Source organism: Ixodes scapularis, unplaced genomic scaffold, assembly GCF_016920785.2.
Source record: "Ixodes scapularis isolate PalLabHiFi unplaced genomic scaffold, ASM1692078v2 PGA_scaffold9__187_contigs__length_104089568, whole genome shotgun sequence".
NCBI lineage: Eukaryota > Metazoa > Arthropoda > Arachnida > Ixodida > Ixodidae > Ixodes > Ixodes scapularis.
The window spans coordinates 4,041,752-4,057,893 of record NW_024609884.1 but is presented as its reverse complement, the minus strand read 5'-3'; the positions used below and the strand labels follow the sequence as shown (position 1 = coordinate 4,057,893).

The 16,142-nt window shown below is 44.6% G+C and overlaps 1 protein-coding gene across 1 annotated transcript; it reads left to right on the top strand.

Moving 5' to 3' along the window:
* The first annotated feature begins 157 nt into the window (after positions 1–157).
* Positions 158–14,837, top strand: LOC8031244. The gene is made up of 6 exons (XM_002404797.3): positions 158–328; positions 1,418–1,448; positions 1,526–1,684; positions 1,755–1,870; positions 2,933–3,110; positions 14,119–14,837. The coding sequence occupies exons 1-6, from the start codon at positions 189–191 to the stop codon at positions 14,587–14,589; spliced, it is 1,095 nt and encodes a 364-aa protein (XP_002404841.3). The 5' UTR covers positions 158–188; the 3' UTR covers positions 14,590–14,837.
* Positions 14,838–16,142: the final 1,305 nt, after the last annotated feature.

Here is a 16,142-nt window from a genome sequence, read left to right as displayed (position 1 = left end):
TTATTGGCTTCAGAAAATATAATATAGTGAAATGTGTATTTTATATTGCGAGGAGAATAGCGTAATCATTGTAATTTAAAACGCGCATTAGGATTGTTGCGTGCGACCTCTATAAAATGAATGATTTTTTTAACTGAGGTAGGTGAACGAGGCGAACCCACGTGAGTTTGCACGTGTTGTAAACAAACATGGCGTTGATTCCACTTGGTTTGAGGAATCACAGGAAGCTCTTTGGCTTGGTGTCGCTATACGTGAGGTCGTTCTCGGTTGGACAGCGAGATGACGCTAAGCTTGGAGTCTTTCTGCATAAATTAATTGAAAAATCAAAGTGAGTTGAATCTTTCCCCTTCAGCTCGTGCGCTACCACGCGTTCATCAACGTGCTCGTGGGAACGTTACATGGGTACCGGACATTCCACCGAACGCCGTTTCATCAAATGGTCCATATCACATGAGCGAATGTCGTTTTAGCGAACAGCGACATTTGAGCGAATCAATTTTTGAGTGAATAACGGTGATTGCAGCCAGCCAATGATGGGACACTGCCGGCAATATTTCTTCTGAACTGCTGTGCCGGCTGCTCGCAATATATCCACTTCCTTTTAGTTTTGTATTTTCCTATTTACTTGTTCTTTCATTCTATCCTAGGAGTATACCTTCCTCTCTAAGAGCATGGCTTGAAAAGCCTGCAGGTCCGCGGTACTGCCGATTACGTAAAATAAAGGAGAGACATCATTTTTTTGTTTTTGTTTCATGCAACATGGAGACATGTCATTGCTTCAAGGACAGCTTCGTGCTTGAAACAGAATGCGTCTCTTCAAGGATCTCTTCTTGAAGGGACGCATTCTGTTTCAAGCAACCTTGAAAAGACGCACCTTCGTCACTGCACCCGATGATCGCAGGTTTCATGTCTAGGCGGTGTTCTCGCTTATTATTGACCACATGAGCAGCAAAAATCCTCAATTACTAAAAAGAATTGAAAGGTGTAGCGGAGAAAATAAAGATTCTTATTATTAGTTTCCCTCTCTGTAGGAAAAAAAAAGGTTCACTCTCCTTCCGGTTCTAAAAGAAAACTATTTCCTATATGAAAAATTTCTACTGCTCAACTAGGAGATGTTTGATGAAACTGCGTTGAATGAAATGTCCCGACCCAGTGGCATACCAACTTGTTTTTGAGTGGGGGGGGCAAACCCTCTCCCCCCCCCCCCAGGGCCGGGGGGCGGTGCCCTTGGTATCCCTTGGGCGCCGCTGGTTAATGTTTGCCCTGCCCAGTGGCGGCTGTTTCAGGGGGAGCAAAACACTTGCCTTGCCCACCCCACTTTGAGAACTGGGGGGGCAACGCCCCCCTTGCCCCCCCCCGGTTGGTACGCCCATGTCCCGACCCAATGTTCCATTGATACTCTATTCATTCTTGGCAGGAGGAGGACCCCGCAGCAGTATGTGTACATGGTAAGTGATGTCCACATTCTCTGGAACCCGCAGGGCAGCGTTCCCTGAAGACGTATTGATTCCCCTTAAACGCTTAGCCGCACAACTCCGTCGTGGCGTCAGCGCCGAGGAAGGTACAAGAACGAACTCGAAGACAGAAGGTCCTCAACACCATTTTTATGGAGAACATATCCAACATAATGGCCACAGGAGAAATCGGCGACTCGTTAAAAGGCCTTGCAGTGGAGTTGACGGAGGTGAGCAACCGTGACTGGGGAAGGCATTTGGGGGGAATTTCGCGGAGAGTTCTTCGCTTCTGTTTACCAGGTACGCATCTCGCCAGACTGCACTTATCTCAACGTTTATTGGTCGACCTCACTCGAGGAACCGGGCATCGAGCAGAAGATTTCAGATAGTCTCCGAGCATGCACGGGCCCACTAAAGTGAGTAGTATTCTTCCACTTGTGATATGCCGTGACGAAAAATTACTGCTACACGGTTGACGTTGCGGTCATGGCGAAATAATGTTTCTGAGGGGTCTCCCAAACTACCACCTCCAGCTTTCATCGAGCTTTGGCTGAACGTGCTACCAAAATCTGTCCTGTAGCTCCTAGAGCGGAAATCATTTCATGATGCTTCTTGCCACCGGATATGTACGGGGTGTGGCTGTAAGCACTAGGACATTTGGCGTGCCTTGCGAAATTCCAGTTCCAAACTTTACATACCTGAAATTGGGCACGCAAACATAGTCTTATCAGAAGTTCTATGTATTTTATTTTAGCTCAGTTTTGAGGTAGTGAAATATTAAAAATAAAAATAAATCGGAGGCCGTGTATTTTCTATGTCCTATACCAGCCTGTTTGCCGTCTGCACACTGGTTTATGAGCTTGCTCCCGGGTGGCTTGCTAAACGCAAAAACGCTACAAACCAATAGCAGAGGCTGGCGATGAATGAGGTAATTGCGATAATACTTTTAATGACATATGTGAACAGTCACCACCTGGGAGTAAGATCAGAAACCAGTGTGCAGACGAAGAACATCCGGCATAAAGCATAGGAAGTGCATGGCCGCCGTTTTTATCTCTATTTCTAATATTTGACCACCTCTGACTCAAGCTCTGAAAAAGATAGTGGTAAAAATTGTTGCAAAACTATATTTGCGTGCCCACTTTCGGGAATGTTTGGAATTATTTTGCAGGGCATATGCCAAATGTGTTAGCCCTTATGGGTGCACTCCGTATAAACTCTGTCACAATTTTGTTAAGAAAACGTTTTTCCATTTTAATCGGGGAGGCATCTTTATGGGAAAAAAACTTAATTTGACTACTTCTTACTGCTGGCAACGAGAACAGCGATTGCGTCCAAGGCTGGTGGAACCCCGTAATAGGGGCCGGCACCCATCATTCTCCCTTTCTCTCTCTTCTTATTAGATTCAATAGAGATGTTTTTAAAAACAACAACCTGGAGGCAGCATAGGTGCAGACATGAGCCTTTCTCAACTGCAGAACAGAGCTCATTAACTGCCAGTTCATGGGGAGACCTCCAAAGATCACTTTTGTCCGAGACCTAAGCCATGGGAGGGCAGCAGCAACGGAGAGGCTCATCGAGCAGGTGGCCAGGGATCTGCCGGCCGACCTCGAGGATTCATCTTGCGAGTCTTCCGATGGGGAGTTGTCCAAGTTGGTGAGTTCTGTTCACAAAGCATGTGCCGATAATTTATTGTTTTTTTTATTTATTGATGCTACTGTCCGGCCGTGGGGCAGCCAAGGTAGGAAAGATACATCGATCAAGGTTTACGATAAAGCAAGCGCAAAGTGTGGTAGCGCAGCAAAACAAAAACAGACAAAAAACACATCACATATATAATCAGGAACACACACAGAGTAGAAAAATGTTCTTTAAAGGGGTATCAAGGCTAGAAACAATGTAGAACAATTTGAAGAGACAATTTGTTCGGGTAACGCATTCCAGGCATGGATAGTAAGAGGAAAACAAGAGTATTTGTAACAGTCAGTCATGCACTTCATTTCAGTGATTGATTTTCTGTGTTTATTTCTTGTGACCCTAGACGTGTTGAAGTGAAAGTAATCTTGATAATCTATGTAGTTCCTATTTATTACATTAAAAATAAATTGCAGTCGATTGATCTTTCTACGTTTCTGTAAAAGCAGAATGCCCGGCCTGTACATAAAGCTACTAACTTGAGGTGCTTCTCCTATACCTTTTAAATATAAACCTTAATGCCTTCTTTTGAATCCTTTCTAATTTGTTAATATTAGTTTTGTGTAAGGATCCCACAGCGTCTGCATACTCGAGTAGAGATCTAACAAACATTTTGTATATGGTTAGTTTTGTTTTGCTAGAGCAGTCCTTCAGTCTCCTTTTTAATGCCCATAATCTATTGATTGCTTTTCGAGAGATAAAGTCAATATGTGAGTTTCAACGCAGGTCTGAAGTTATGATTAATCCTAGGTTTTTGTATTCGCATACCGTATTTAAAGCTGTTCCTTGAAGAGTGTAATTAAAATTCAGTGGGTTTCTTTTCCTAGCTATTGTCATATGAGCACATTTTTGGTTATTAAGAGACATTTGCCAATCATCACACCATTCTAAAATTATTTCTAAACGTTTGTTTAAGATTACATGGTCATTCAAGCATTTCACTTGCTTATAAATTATACACTCATCGGCGAATAAACGAATTTGAACGGATCTGTCTACTGTAATGTCATTTATAAAAATTAGAAAAAGCAGGGGTATAAGAACTGATCCCTGAAGAACTCCGGAGTCTACTTTTGGTGTGGATGAGCGGGAATCCTGTATTTGTACAAACTGTTTTCTGTTATTTAAATATGCCTCTAACCATTTTAAAATGTGTTCATTGTTTAATAAGGGTCTGTTTGAGGAGTAGCTTTCTGTGAGGCACGCGGTCAAACGCTTTTGCAAAATCTAGAAAAACTATGTCCGTCTGATATCCGTCAATCAATTCCATTGGTCAATTGATTTTGCGAAATCATTCACAGTGAGCACCAGTTGCGTAGCTGTATATAGATTGCGTCTGAAGCCGTGTTGACCTTTATTAAAAAAGTTATTCTCTTCGAGAAAAGAGACAGTATGCTTAAACAAAATATGCTCAATCAATTTTGCACTGCTGCTCAAAATTAACACCGGGCGGTAGTTACTAACACGATGGAAATCTCCTGCTTTGAAGATTGGGACTATTTTAGCAGTTTTCCAATCGTCAGAGATTTTTCTAATTCAGTTTACTTATTAAAAATTTCAAGCAAGAAATTTGAGCGAGATTCTGCATACCGACTCAAGAATATGTTTGGGATTAGGTCTGGTCCTACTGATTTTTTAGTGTCAAGGTTAAGCAATGCTACAAAGATGCCTTCTTTAGATATTGCAACACTCAGAATGCTTTTCTGTGAGAATTCTATTGTTGGATTTTGGTTATTATCCATAGTATACACTGATTGAGAAGTATTCGTTGAATGAGCTGGTAATTTCGAATGAATCATCAATCTCTGTTCCGTTCTGTGTTATGGCATTAATTGGCTGCTTTGATTTGATCATAGATTGCCGAAATTCCGTAGGATCCGACGCCAAAAATTTATCTAACGTCACATTATGGAAATATCATTTTGACTCTTGAATCATTGACCTTAATTGCTTTCGAAGTTGTGTTATGCTAGGTTTGTCTGTTCTTTGGTTTTGAATTCTAATTCTGTTTATTTTACGTTTGAGATGCAAAACCTCCCGAGTAATCCAAGGATTACTTTTCCGTGTTCGTTTTTGCAACGTGTCGGTATAAAACTTTCTATACAGTAGAGAACGGAATTCTTAAATGACAGCCACAAATCGTTCATATCTAATGCACATTCACTTTGTTCACAAAAACTGTCAAATGATAATTCGAGGTGATCTAAAACGCTTTTGTCTAGTGATCGAGTGTAGTCGGGCACTTTGACTAATCGGTCGGTTTTTTTAGTATTAAGTTCTCCGACACATTCACACCGAACCAAATGGCGATCAGATATTCCCTCTCTAACCTGGCAAGTGAGTGCTTTACCCAATAACTCCTCAGATATAAATATGAGATCAAGGATATTATTGGTTGCAAGTTCTCGTGGAACATTTAACAATTTGCATTAAATCATTATCAAAGGCCATATTGATTAAAAGTTCTGAGTGTTTGCAATTATAGTTCAAATGTGTTAAATTTTCCCAGTTGATGTTGGGAAGGTTAAAATCACCGGCAATTACAATGTTTGGAAAACATTGTTTTTACAGATTTACAAATGTGGAAATCTGCTCATTTTGTTTCACCAGGCTTTTTGTGTGTTCTTTCTTTTTGCTGGAAGCCACCATACTTCGTTTCACCTTGAGTCTAGACGAGCTTGTAGGACCAATCGGACAGCGTCAAAAGTGCATCATCATGGTGTCAAAAGTGCATCACCAATCATAAAGATCTTTTGTTTCTGCCTCATTGGTCCCATTGCCTCATAGTGTCAGCTGCGTCTGGACTCGGGCTGAAACAAAGCGTAGTAATCCTCAAGATTGTCTAGAAATCTTGCAGAGTGTCCAGCATTCGAAAGAATGTTACTCCCAAAATTCTTGGCTTCTTGTGGTGGCTCGGTGAAACTAGTCACTGGATCTTGCCAGTGTATCGCATTTAATAGCGTTCAGTGTGACTGTTCTCTTTTAGCTTTGATCGGCCATTTTGGCGCTTTAACAGATACAGGGAAAGGGGTTTCAGGGGTGCCAACCCCCATCTCCCAAACGGACTCGCTGCGAATTATCACCGAAGTTAGGATGCTCCCAGATAGGGACGTGCTACCTGAAATCCCTGGTGAGACATGGTTGTATAAAACAATCTTAATTATGCCGCAAAACTCTGTAATCTAACATTTTATGAAAACATCACACTTCTGTCATTCATACTAATCTACAATAAAAGTACCTACAAAAAGAGCTTTTTTCTTTTGTTTTACGCAAAAACATGCTCTCTAAACAGTGACATTGATGAGAAATGCTTCCAGGGGCCTAATCCACAAGACGGAACCAAGGGACCAGGACAACGCCGCCTGCTCCGATTGTTAGGCGGTGCGGCGCCGACAAATTATAGCAGGCAGTGATGTCCCGGTTTCTTGTTACTGCCGTGGAGATTAGGGTCCCAAAACTTTTTCGCGTAGAAGGTAGGTCAGAAATTCCAACAACACTGTTCACACTGGTCGTCACAATGACCACAGTAAAAAAAAAAAAAAAAAATATTGAACCGCCGTTGTGCCTGGAAGTTTCGGTACTCCGGGAACATCCAGGGACTCTAGGTGAAACTAGAGTAACTGTATAGGCTCTGCTTGAGGGTGTGAATATGTTTGTACAGCCTAAACTTAGTCTGCCTTGACGGGCAACTTGTCTCTCAGCTGTACATGAGAAATTTAGCCAGTGCAGTACAGCCGCTAGCATTGGGTCTTTAACGTGTATTACGCTGTAGTAATACACAACTGCACGCCGGTACGATGCTCATCCAGATCGAAACAAGCAGGGGTGGGGATTGAACCCAGGATCCCTGGGTTCTGCAGTGCGAGCTTTCGCTCCACGTGCTCCGAGTTGGTGTGCGCTAGCCCACTCGGCCACCAATCACCCTAGGCTCTGCTTGCGGAGCCAGAGTACCATATTTCTTTTTCTTTCGCCGCTAACTCCAAATTGGTGGAGAAGTGGTCACGTGCACCAAGCTGGATCCAACCTTTTCGTGGGAAAGCTGTCTTGCAGGCGTCGAGTTTCGGGCAGAGCATGTTTCTCGCTTTGCGTTTGCGAAATATACGTCCTACACTAAAATTGAACGAACTGGAAGGTTTCTTAACCATTGAACATTATGTGTAGCCGCTGGGTTCAGTATGTTTGCTTTGTTTTATATTGCGAGTGATGATTTAAAACGCCTTTCCAAAGTCTGGGAGCAGACGACACGGAGAACGATCGCGTCTGCGGCACTCGTGGTGTGATACGTGACCGGCACATCCAGGCAGCTCGGACCAGACAACAATGTGCAGCTATGGCTCGCAAAGGGACAATGTTTTTTTCAGCCACTACGTTCTACCGATGGCATAGAGAGAAACAGGAGACAAGTGACAGGACGATGATGCACGCGTGGCGTGTCGCCACACTATATCTGCTCTGCTCTGCTTGCCGCAGCACGCCACCTCACAGCCATGCCATCTGTGCCTCCTGCAGAAGTGACAGTCGCTTCCCGCAGTGCAGCCTATTGCTAGAGCGCCAGCATGGCGCTCTAGCAGCACTATTGCGATATCTGCTGTGCAAGTGGAGCATATACAGTTACTCTAGGTAAAACGAGTCTATTCAGATCATGCAGCCAACCTTGTCGGTCGTTAACCTCCCACTGGAACACCAGCTGCTTATCACACCATGTTGGGATTTAAAAGTTTGGAACGCCAGTGGCTATCATTATCTCGTCATTTGAGCTTTGCATCATCACCATATCAGAAACAAAGGCTATAAGAAAAAGCACAGGACCATCGCCATGAAATTTGAAGCCAACCTTACCGTTGCACTAAATGTGCCACTAATCTCTCACAGGGACTCCGGCTGCTCTGGAGTGAAAACCATGATTGGCCAACTGAGGGTTGTAGCCGTTGCACATCAATTGTAATATCTCTATGTACGAAAGACTGGCTTTTCTAGACTCAAATGGTTGCACACCTATTGCGTGCATATGAGTTATCGTATTTATAGTATAATTACATGTGCGGCGATTCCACTCCTGTGCCAAATGCACCATTTTGCGCCAAAGGAATTTTCCTGCGCCATCTTGATAAAAATTGCCAGATTGTGCAAATTGCGTGGCTAGCCGAATTAGGCGGCAACTTGCGCCATCTATCCTAGCCACACACAACCTGAGCCGCAGCAAAGTGGGACAGGCAGAAAAGAAGAGCGTCAGAAGCAAGCAAGCCACCTAAAGAAGATCAAGAAGATCAAAATTGGAGAAGAAAGACTGTTCCTGGACAGACGTTTGGACTTGTCAAAGGCAATGTTTAACTTTTCCCGGACCGCGTCCATAGAGCGTCGATGATCCATGATCAATGGGCGCGGACACTCCTTTCAAAGTTCCCGCGCAGCTTCCGGGCTCGCTGTGGTTTTTTGTAGATAGTTTGAAGACCGCAGTTTGGCTTTTTGTGTAGTTTTTTGTTTTCCCATATGGCGGCGATTTTTAAGCGAAGCGTAAAACCGACGGCGCGTCATTGTTACCGACAGCAATGGCCACTCGCAAGGGCCTTGCACCCACTCACAAGCATGCTGATCCTAGTGAATCCTCCGACGATTTTTTGGATTCAAACAGCAGCAGTGGGTCTAGTGACGGAGCCTGGTCATCGTGCTTCAGTTCTGATTGCGACGATGACCAAGACCAACCGGGAATATCTGCGGCAGTTTGTCCGTAAGTTTCGCCTCTGCGTACCTGTTTGTTCATTCATACTTGCAGCTGGTTCAAACGTTTTGCTGATGTTGACAATGACATATTTTAAAGTGATAGCTTTATGGGCGACACTTTGTAGCGATTTCGTCCTCGTCACTTGTCGCCGCGCTCGCGAAAAATGGAAAAACTTTTTTTCGCTCCTCTCTTCCTGCGAGAAGAGGGAAGTTGGGACTCCCAGTCCGCCGTCCGTGCCGCGCAAAGACAGTCTCACCAAGAATTGCGCAACGAAGGGCGAATGAATGTGTCGTCTGCTTGAAAGACATGTTTTCAAACATTACTCGCGTTATGCGAAGTCCCACTTTGGCAGTATCCAGTTGCTACGCGTAATGTCGTATGATTTTAGAAACTTCCCCGCACTTCCCTACTTACTTCACGGATCACTGGTGGCAGTCGTCAGTGGCATCCACGAAGGCTATTTTATTTGTAGGGTGTCTACATCATTCGGGCAAGATGTGTTGCCGCCTGCTCAGCAAAGAGTGCTGTTTCGACCAAGGAGAGAGCCAGGCATTTATTTCAAAATGGCGCTCCACAGCATCTGCTCAAGGCTATTGACGTTTTTTGGCTTCCTTTCACCACCGATGTGATTGTGACCATTTGGGCAAATACATACAAACAAGTATGCCTGGATGCTCATATTTGAGAAGCCCACCTACAGCGAGGCAGACGAATCTTGGAAGGAGGTCACTCCAGTGGAGATGATCGCGTTCATTGGCCTTCTTGTGTACATGGGGATTGTGGAACTACCGCACCTGCACCTATAGTAGACTGGATCAAGCTTGTTTTCTGGGTTAATTCCTCGAAACATAATGCCCAGAAGACGTTTGAAGGAATTTTTGGCTATGGTACACATCTCCGACCCAGACGACGACACCCAAGCTCCCGGATAAAAGTTGAGAAGAGTCGCCTGGCTGCTCCAACACATAAATGATCATTCAGAAGAACATTTTCAGCCCCATCTGGAACTTTCAGTTGACGAAAGAATGGTGAAATCAAAAGCGCACGCAGGGATCCGGCTGTACATGAGAGACAAAGTAACCAAATGGTGGGGCTACAAGGTATGGGTCCTGGCAGACCCCCGAGCCGGCTATACGATATAATTTATTGTTCATATGGGCAGGCGTGACAGGCCCAGTTCCAGTGGTCTCGCATTGGATATGGTGACACAGCTGTGCAGGGACTATCTTGACCAGGGTTACTGCGTTTACGTGAATTTCTACTCGTCAGCATCCCCATTTTCGCACCTCCTATAGAACGGAAGACTTGGCATGTGGAACGACATGGAAAAACCATCGCGGGTTCTCCAAAGAGCTCAAGGACAGCAGGTGGGCAAGAAAAGCCAAAAGAGGGGATATGCGCTAGCTAAGGAATAACGGAATTTTGTATTTGCAATGGAAATACCGGCGTGTTGTGCACATGGTCAGCACAATGCACACCGCCATAGGCGTAGACTTCGGGGGGGCATCGGGGCTCGTGCCCCCCCCCGGGCCCGGGCCATGATCCTTACTGAGACGCTGTTTATGTGCCATGTAACGAGCTTCTAGTAGTGGCATGTAAACAAATTACGCCCACGTTGCCTTTATTGACATAATACATGGGAAATGGAATCCCAGCGTGCTTTCGTTAGCTTCAGTCTCCAGTTCTGGCGAAAAGGTAACGCGCAGCCCCCCCCCCCCCCCTGGACCCCCAGAGAACTTCTCAGCCTGCCCCTCCCCATTAAAATGGAAAGTCTACGCCGCTGCACACCGCCAACAAGCACGTACTTGCCAAACGGCGGGAAGTGGCAGGACATTTCGGTAAAGCAACCACAGCTGGTAGACGAGTACAATTTTGGCATGTTTGGTGTTGACAAATCGGGCCAACTCTTAGGTTTGTACGATGTCCTCCAGAAGTTTGTCCATTAGTGGAAAACCCCGTTTTTTTCATTGCATTGACATTGCGTGCGTAAATAGCCACATCGTAGTTCAGGAACATTGCATGCGACACCCCGAAATACCTGAGCTCTCCAGGATTTCACGTTATAATCAGCTGGCTTTTAGGACAGAACTTGCACAGAAGCTCTTAGCTCTTGAGGCACATCAAAAGTTCATGTTTCTCCAAGACCTCGGAGCATGCAGCACAAGCCAACCAGAACAAGCAACCGCCAGAACTACAAAAAGTGCTATGAAGATAACAAAGTAGAACACAAAACAAATATTTTCTGCAAAACTTGCCATGTGTACCTGTGCTTCACCGCATTGAGAAACTGCTTTGCCCAATGGCACGTCATTCATGATGGTCGACCTGAGTTTTTATGGCTCAAAAACCTGTATGAGCCAGAACTCAAGTTTTTGCTGAGCTTTTTGTTGTTGAAATGGAGACCATTTTGAATATGGCAGATTATTTTTGGCATTTTTGTCTCTCGAGATTTAGGCATATCTTTACCTGGTTTCATTGAAATGTTAGAAAAAAACTTGTGTTTGGCAAATTAAATTTTGCATTAGAAATTAAGTCTCTGTTTTCACGTTTACATTGTTCAAAATCACATTTACTTAGCTTCATTTCTAACTTTGGTATCGTGCTGTAAATTCAATGGTTTCCTCACGAAAATGAAGTAACAAAAAGCCACAGAAAACAGACATTTTCCCCATGGTCAAGAAAGAGTTAATCCGGCCCGGGGACTGATCACGAGGCTGGCTAACGAGAACTTGGAAGAAATAGAATCGGGTACAGGTCTTTCTGAGGCAAACACAAGCTTTTCCGAGAACACAACTAAGCTGGCAGGCATAAACGAAAAGCTGCAGACGCTTTGATGGATGGGCCTTTGACAGGTTCTTTTGTGTTTAAATTAAACAATGGACAGTAAGTTACATCAACAGTTGTGTCAACTTTTTTTTATATGAGAAAGATCTGTTTAGTAATCCCTCGGATTGGAATTCCATGAGAGATACCTTTTGTACTTAAGACTGTGTAGACCAACATTACAAAGTGACTTATACTGTCTACAGAAAAAAGAGAACTTGGTCGATTTGCAAACTTCAAAATTCTCGTAACTAAATTTAAGTGATCATAAGATTTCATAACTGCATGCCCAAAGTACTTTTGGAAAGTGATATTTAGGTGCTCAAAAGGGCTTCAAATTTCATGTTTATGTGCTCCAAAAGCCATTTTTAGGTGCTCCAAATCACAGTTTTGCAGTAGCATCACTGCAAGTGTCACAGCATAGCATTGTAGTGAAATGCTATACTCTAGTGTCACACATTGAGCAAGAGAAGTGCCAACTTTCGGTTAAATGCTTCTCGACAGTTGTTTGGACGTTGGAGACACGCAGAAGCACATTTTTACTTCCAAGATTATAGTATGCACTGCCCAATTAATTAAATTGAAATGCTTATACTTTTTTTTTCTTTGCGAGTGGTACTATTTTTATGTACAGCATGCAAACGCCAGAGGTAAGATAGTTGCACAAAAAGTACATACCGTAATATCCACAGGGATGCCCCACTCCCCCAAGATAGCCCACCCTTATTTTTGGCATGATTTCCTATTTTTTCTAAAACACCAAAAGGTAGCCCACTGTAGTCACCATTGGCCAGAGCCCTGGCCACTGGTGACCTATGCAAAAACGGTGTTACTTAATCACAGTGGGAGATGAGCGAATATTGCTGACTGGGAAGGACAGTCATCTTTGGTTCATTGCCCGTTCCTGCGATCACAAGGTTCGAGGGTCACAAAATGTAAAATGAGCATCGTTTTTCAACTTTTTTTTTTACGGCACATCGAAAGTTAGCCCACCTTTTGTTTTCATCCGATTAGCTATCGATTTTAGGTGGGCTATCTCCGGATATTACGGTAGTGTGGTGCAATGCTCTGCTGTGTTCGCTTTACTCGTAGATTTGTTTGCATATGTCACAAACCTTTTCTCACTACTTTTGTATTCTTGGCAATTGTTTCAACAAGGTGCCGCCATTTTCAGAATTGGCTAGTTCGTGAGAATTTTGTACGAGCAGAGCGCGACCAATTCGCTTGAAGGAATGCCCCCATCGAACGAGCGCTCACGCAGTAAACGTACATGCCCCTACCAATAGTAGCTCCCAAACCTACAGTTTAGAAAATGGTCGATTGCAGTGAAAGGTTGCGGCTAATGGTGAAATTTCTCCTCGTTAGTACTTCAAAAGGACCTCCTGAAAAAGCCTTGGTGCGGTGACCCATGCTTAGACAAGAGACCCGATTTCTTCGGGGCTAAGTTTGCTGGAAAGATGTCGCCTGTTGCACCAAGGCTTTAATGGGGTTCCTTCCGTTCAAGTTGTTCCTGGCAGCGCATTTTTTTAAAGGAGCTGTGCAACAATTTCAGTGCTTTTCTTAAATAGTTTGGGAGTTGGTGTCTTGCCTTTTCTGAAGTAAGGAACAAAAAAACGCTTTTGCCTGCCTGTCCTAGTTTTTATTTTAAAAATGGACAAAGATTGAGGTTTTCGGCACCTCTCGACTCCTTTACCATCTTCCAAGTCACGTGAGCTGTGACGTCAACGGGGGACACGCGGGGTTCCGATGAAGCTCTCTCTCTCTCGAGAGAGAGAGAGGCATTAGTAAGCAGCGAGAACTCGTCCGCCTGCGACCGCGTGACCACGTGCTTGCGCAACGGGATCAACATGACGAAAGGAGGAAAGTCTCATCCGGGTCCGGCCATCCCCGTCTGGCTCTGCCCCCATCCCCGTCCGGCTCTGCCCCCATCCCCCTCCGGCTTCTGGTGGCTTTTCGTGGTAGCAGACAGAGCCGACGGTTTCGTTGACCTTGGATAGATGGCACCACTAAAACTCCGTATTATAAAAGTTTTGTCGATGATACCAGGCTTTTGACGCATTTATATTTATGTTGGAACGACAAGATTTATGGAAAAATGACATTTTATCGAGCAGGTATTTGCGCAACTTCCTAGCTTTTTACAAGTCCCCCATTGATGTCATGCCGCGTGGTTCTCATGGCCGCCGCTCGCGGTTACAGGTCGGGAAATATTCAAATTTTTGCCTCGCGATTACGCCGCAGAATCGCAACATTTCGAAGGAAGGAGATGTGTTTTCTGTCCTTAGTGACAAGATAAACAATGCCAAAAGTAGAAGATGCAAATTCTTTCAACATAAAATCGTTGCACAGCTCCTTTAACGACAACATCGAGGGTCATGCGGCGCATACACATTGGTCCTCTACCGCTTTTTCTTAATTCAGGACAGCATGGTGGAGGAAGGCAAAGGTACGGAGAGCAGCTCGACTACCTCCCAGTCGGCAGCAGCGCCCGTCCCACCCGAGGGCATGAAGACCAACGTCTACGGCCTGGACCGTGCCATGCTCATGCGGCAGGTGCTGCTCAAAATGAAGAGGGCCAAGGGAGGACACCGCACCCCGGCAGATGACCCTGTGTCCGAGGGGCACCTCTTGGACGAGGGGGTCAGCTCAGACAGCGACAGGCTCAGCGAGGCGAGTGCAGCGGGCATTGCCGAGTTTGTGCACCAGAGGCGGCTCAAGAAGCAGCTGGCAGCCCGGGCCGAGAGGGAGGCCCCCCTGCAGGCCTTCCAAGGGGAGGAAGAGCAGGCGTCGGATACAGCAGAGTTCCTTCCACACGAAACGGAGGACCAATTTGACGAGGAGGAGATCACAAAGGTGTCTTATCTAGAGGACGATGCAAATGGGCGAACCTGAGGCAAATGTCTTTCCGCAAAGATTCTGACTTTTCCCGGTGAATGCCGTCTGGCAAGCTGCATTGACCATCATCATGTCGTCTGGTGGTTCGTCCTGTCGTGCGAGTTTTTAATTTTTTCTGCATTTCCTCGGGGGCAAAATAAATTAAACCTGTTCTCCAACTTATGAGGCTTGAAGGCTTGCCCAGCCTTGCAATCTTTAGTCCACAAATGTGCTATTTCCCCGAATAAAGTTGTACAATAGCTAAATTTTTTGAAGGAGTTGAATTTTTTTTTTTGTAGAGCACATGTGTTTGTTTTTGGGTTGACTGGCGTCGGCGTAACCATGCGTTACATTATGGGACGTTTCCCATATTGACGTCACACGTGACGTCACGAGGGTAAAATTTTCACGCTAAATTTGGCAGGAAAATTTTTCACTAAACTTAGCGGGAAACATTTTCCGCCAAATTAAGTAGGAAATTCCCCCCCCCCAATTTTAGCGGAAAAATTTCTCGCCAAATCTATTGAAACATTTTCCTGTCAAATTTAGCCAGAAAATTTTACCTTTATGACGTCACGCTAAATTTAGCGGGGAAATTGACGTCACGTGACCTCAACACGTATTCAATTTCCCCGCTAAATTTAGCGGTAAAAGTTTTGCTAAATGTAGCAGAAAAATGTTGGTAAATTTCCCGCTAAGTTTAGCGTGAATATTTTGCAGCTAAATTTAGCGGGGAAATTTTAGCTTTTAATGTAGCGGGAAATTTAGCGAAAATTCCCCGCTAAATGGGAGGGGGGCAGGAGAGGAGGAGGAAAGGGTACGGAAGGGAAGCATGGACATACCCTCCTCCTTCACAAGAGCTGCGCTCCAATTCAGCTTTACAGAGAATTGTAAACGTCTTTCACTTTTTTGTGTTAAAATAATGAATAAGTTGCTGTAGGAACACCACTAATGTGCCAAAAATACTTTTTTTTTTCCCTTTTGCTTATGCTTAATTAAGTGGCATAGTTGCCATTTAACCCAGAGCATGACGATGTGCCATCAGATGGTGGAAGGACCTGCAATTCGTATGTTGAACAAAAAGCATCTCATAAACAGAAAACTAGGAACGTTTGGGAGAAGAAACAATGCTTCAGAAGCTATTTTCTGGAATGCTGTCCAGTAACAATGCAGAATTCTGTATTTGCTGTACAAATAAATAAAAACACATTCAGCAAGTGGAGCTGTGGAATAGCAGGCTTGCATGCAAGCTGCCGAACAACACTGTCACTTTTAAATGGTGGTGATCTTCACTTCTACTTCCGTTTTTCAGTCGCTAACCCACCTTCCAATTTGGATAAGGTATGTACAGTATGTAGGGTGACCACCCGTCCCGCGACTCTATCCCGCTTGGAGGGCTTGCGTCTCGTGTCCCACAAAATATAGCAAAATTTTCAGAATGTCCTGCACCTTCACGTCGTAAAATTCAACTCGTGGCACTGCCGAACAGCGAGGCACTGGGAAGCGTGGCGGTTGCTCGTAATCGTGTGAATCGCGATGGTATGCCATTTTCTATCCTAGCATTGCGGGAA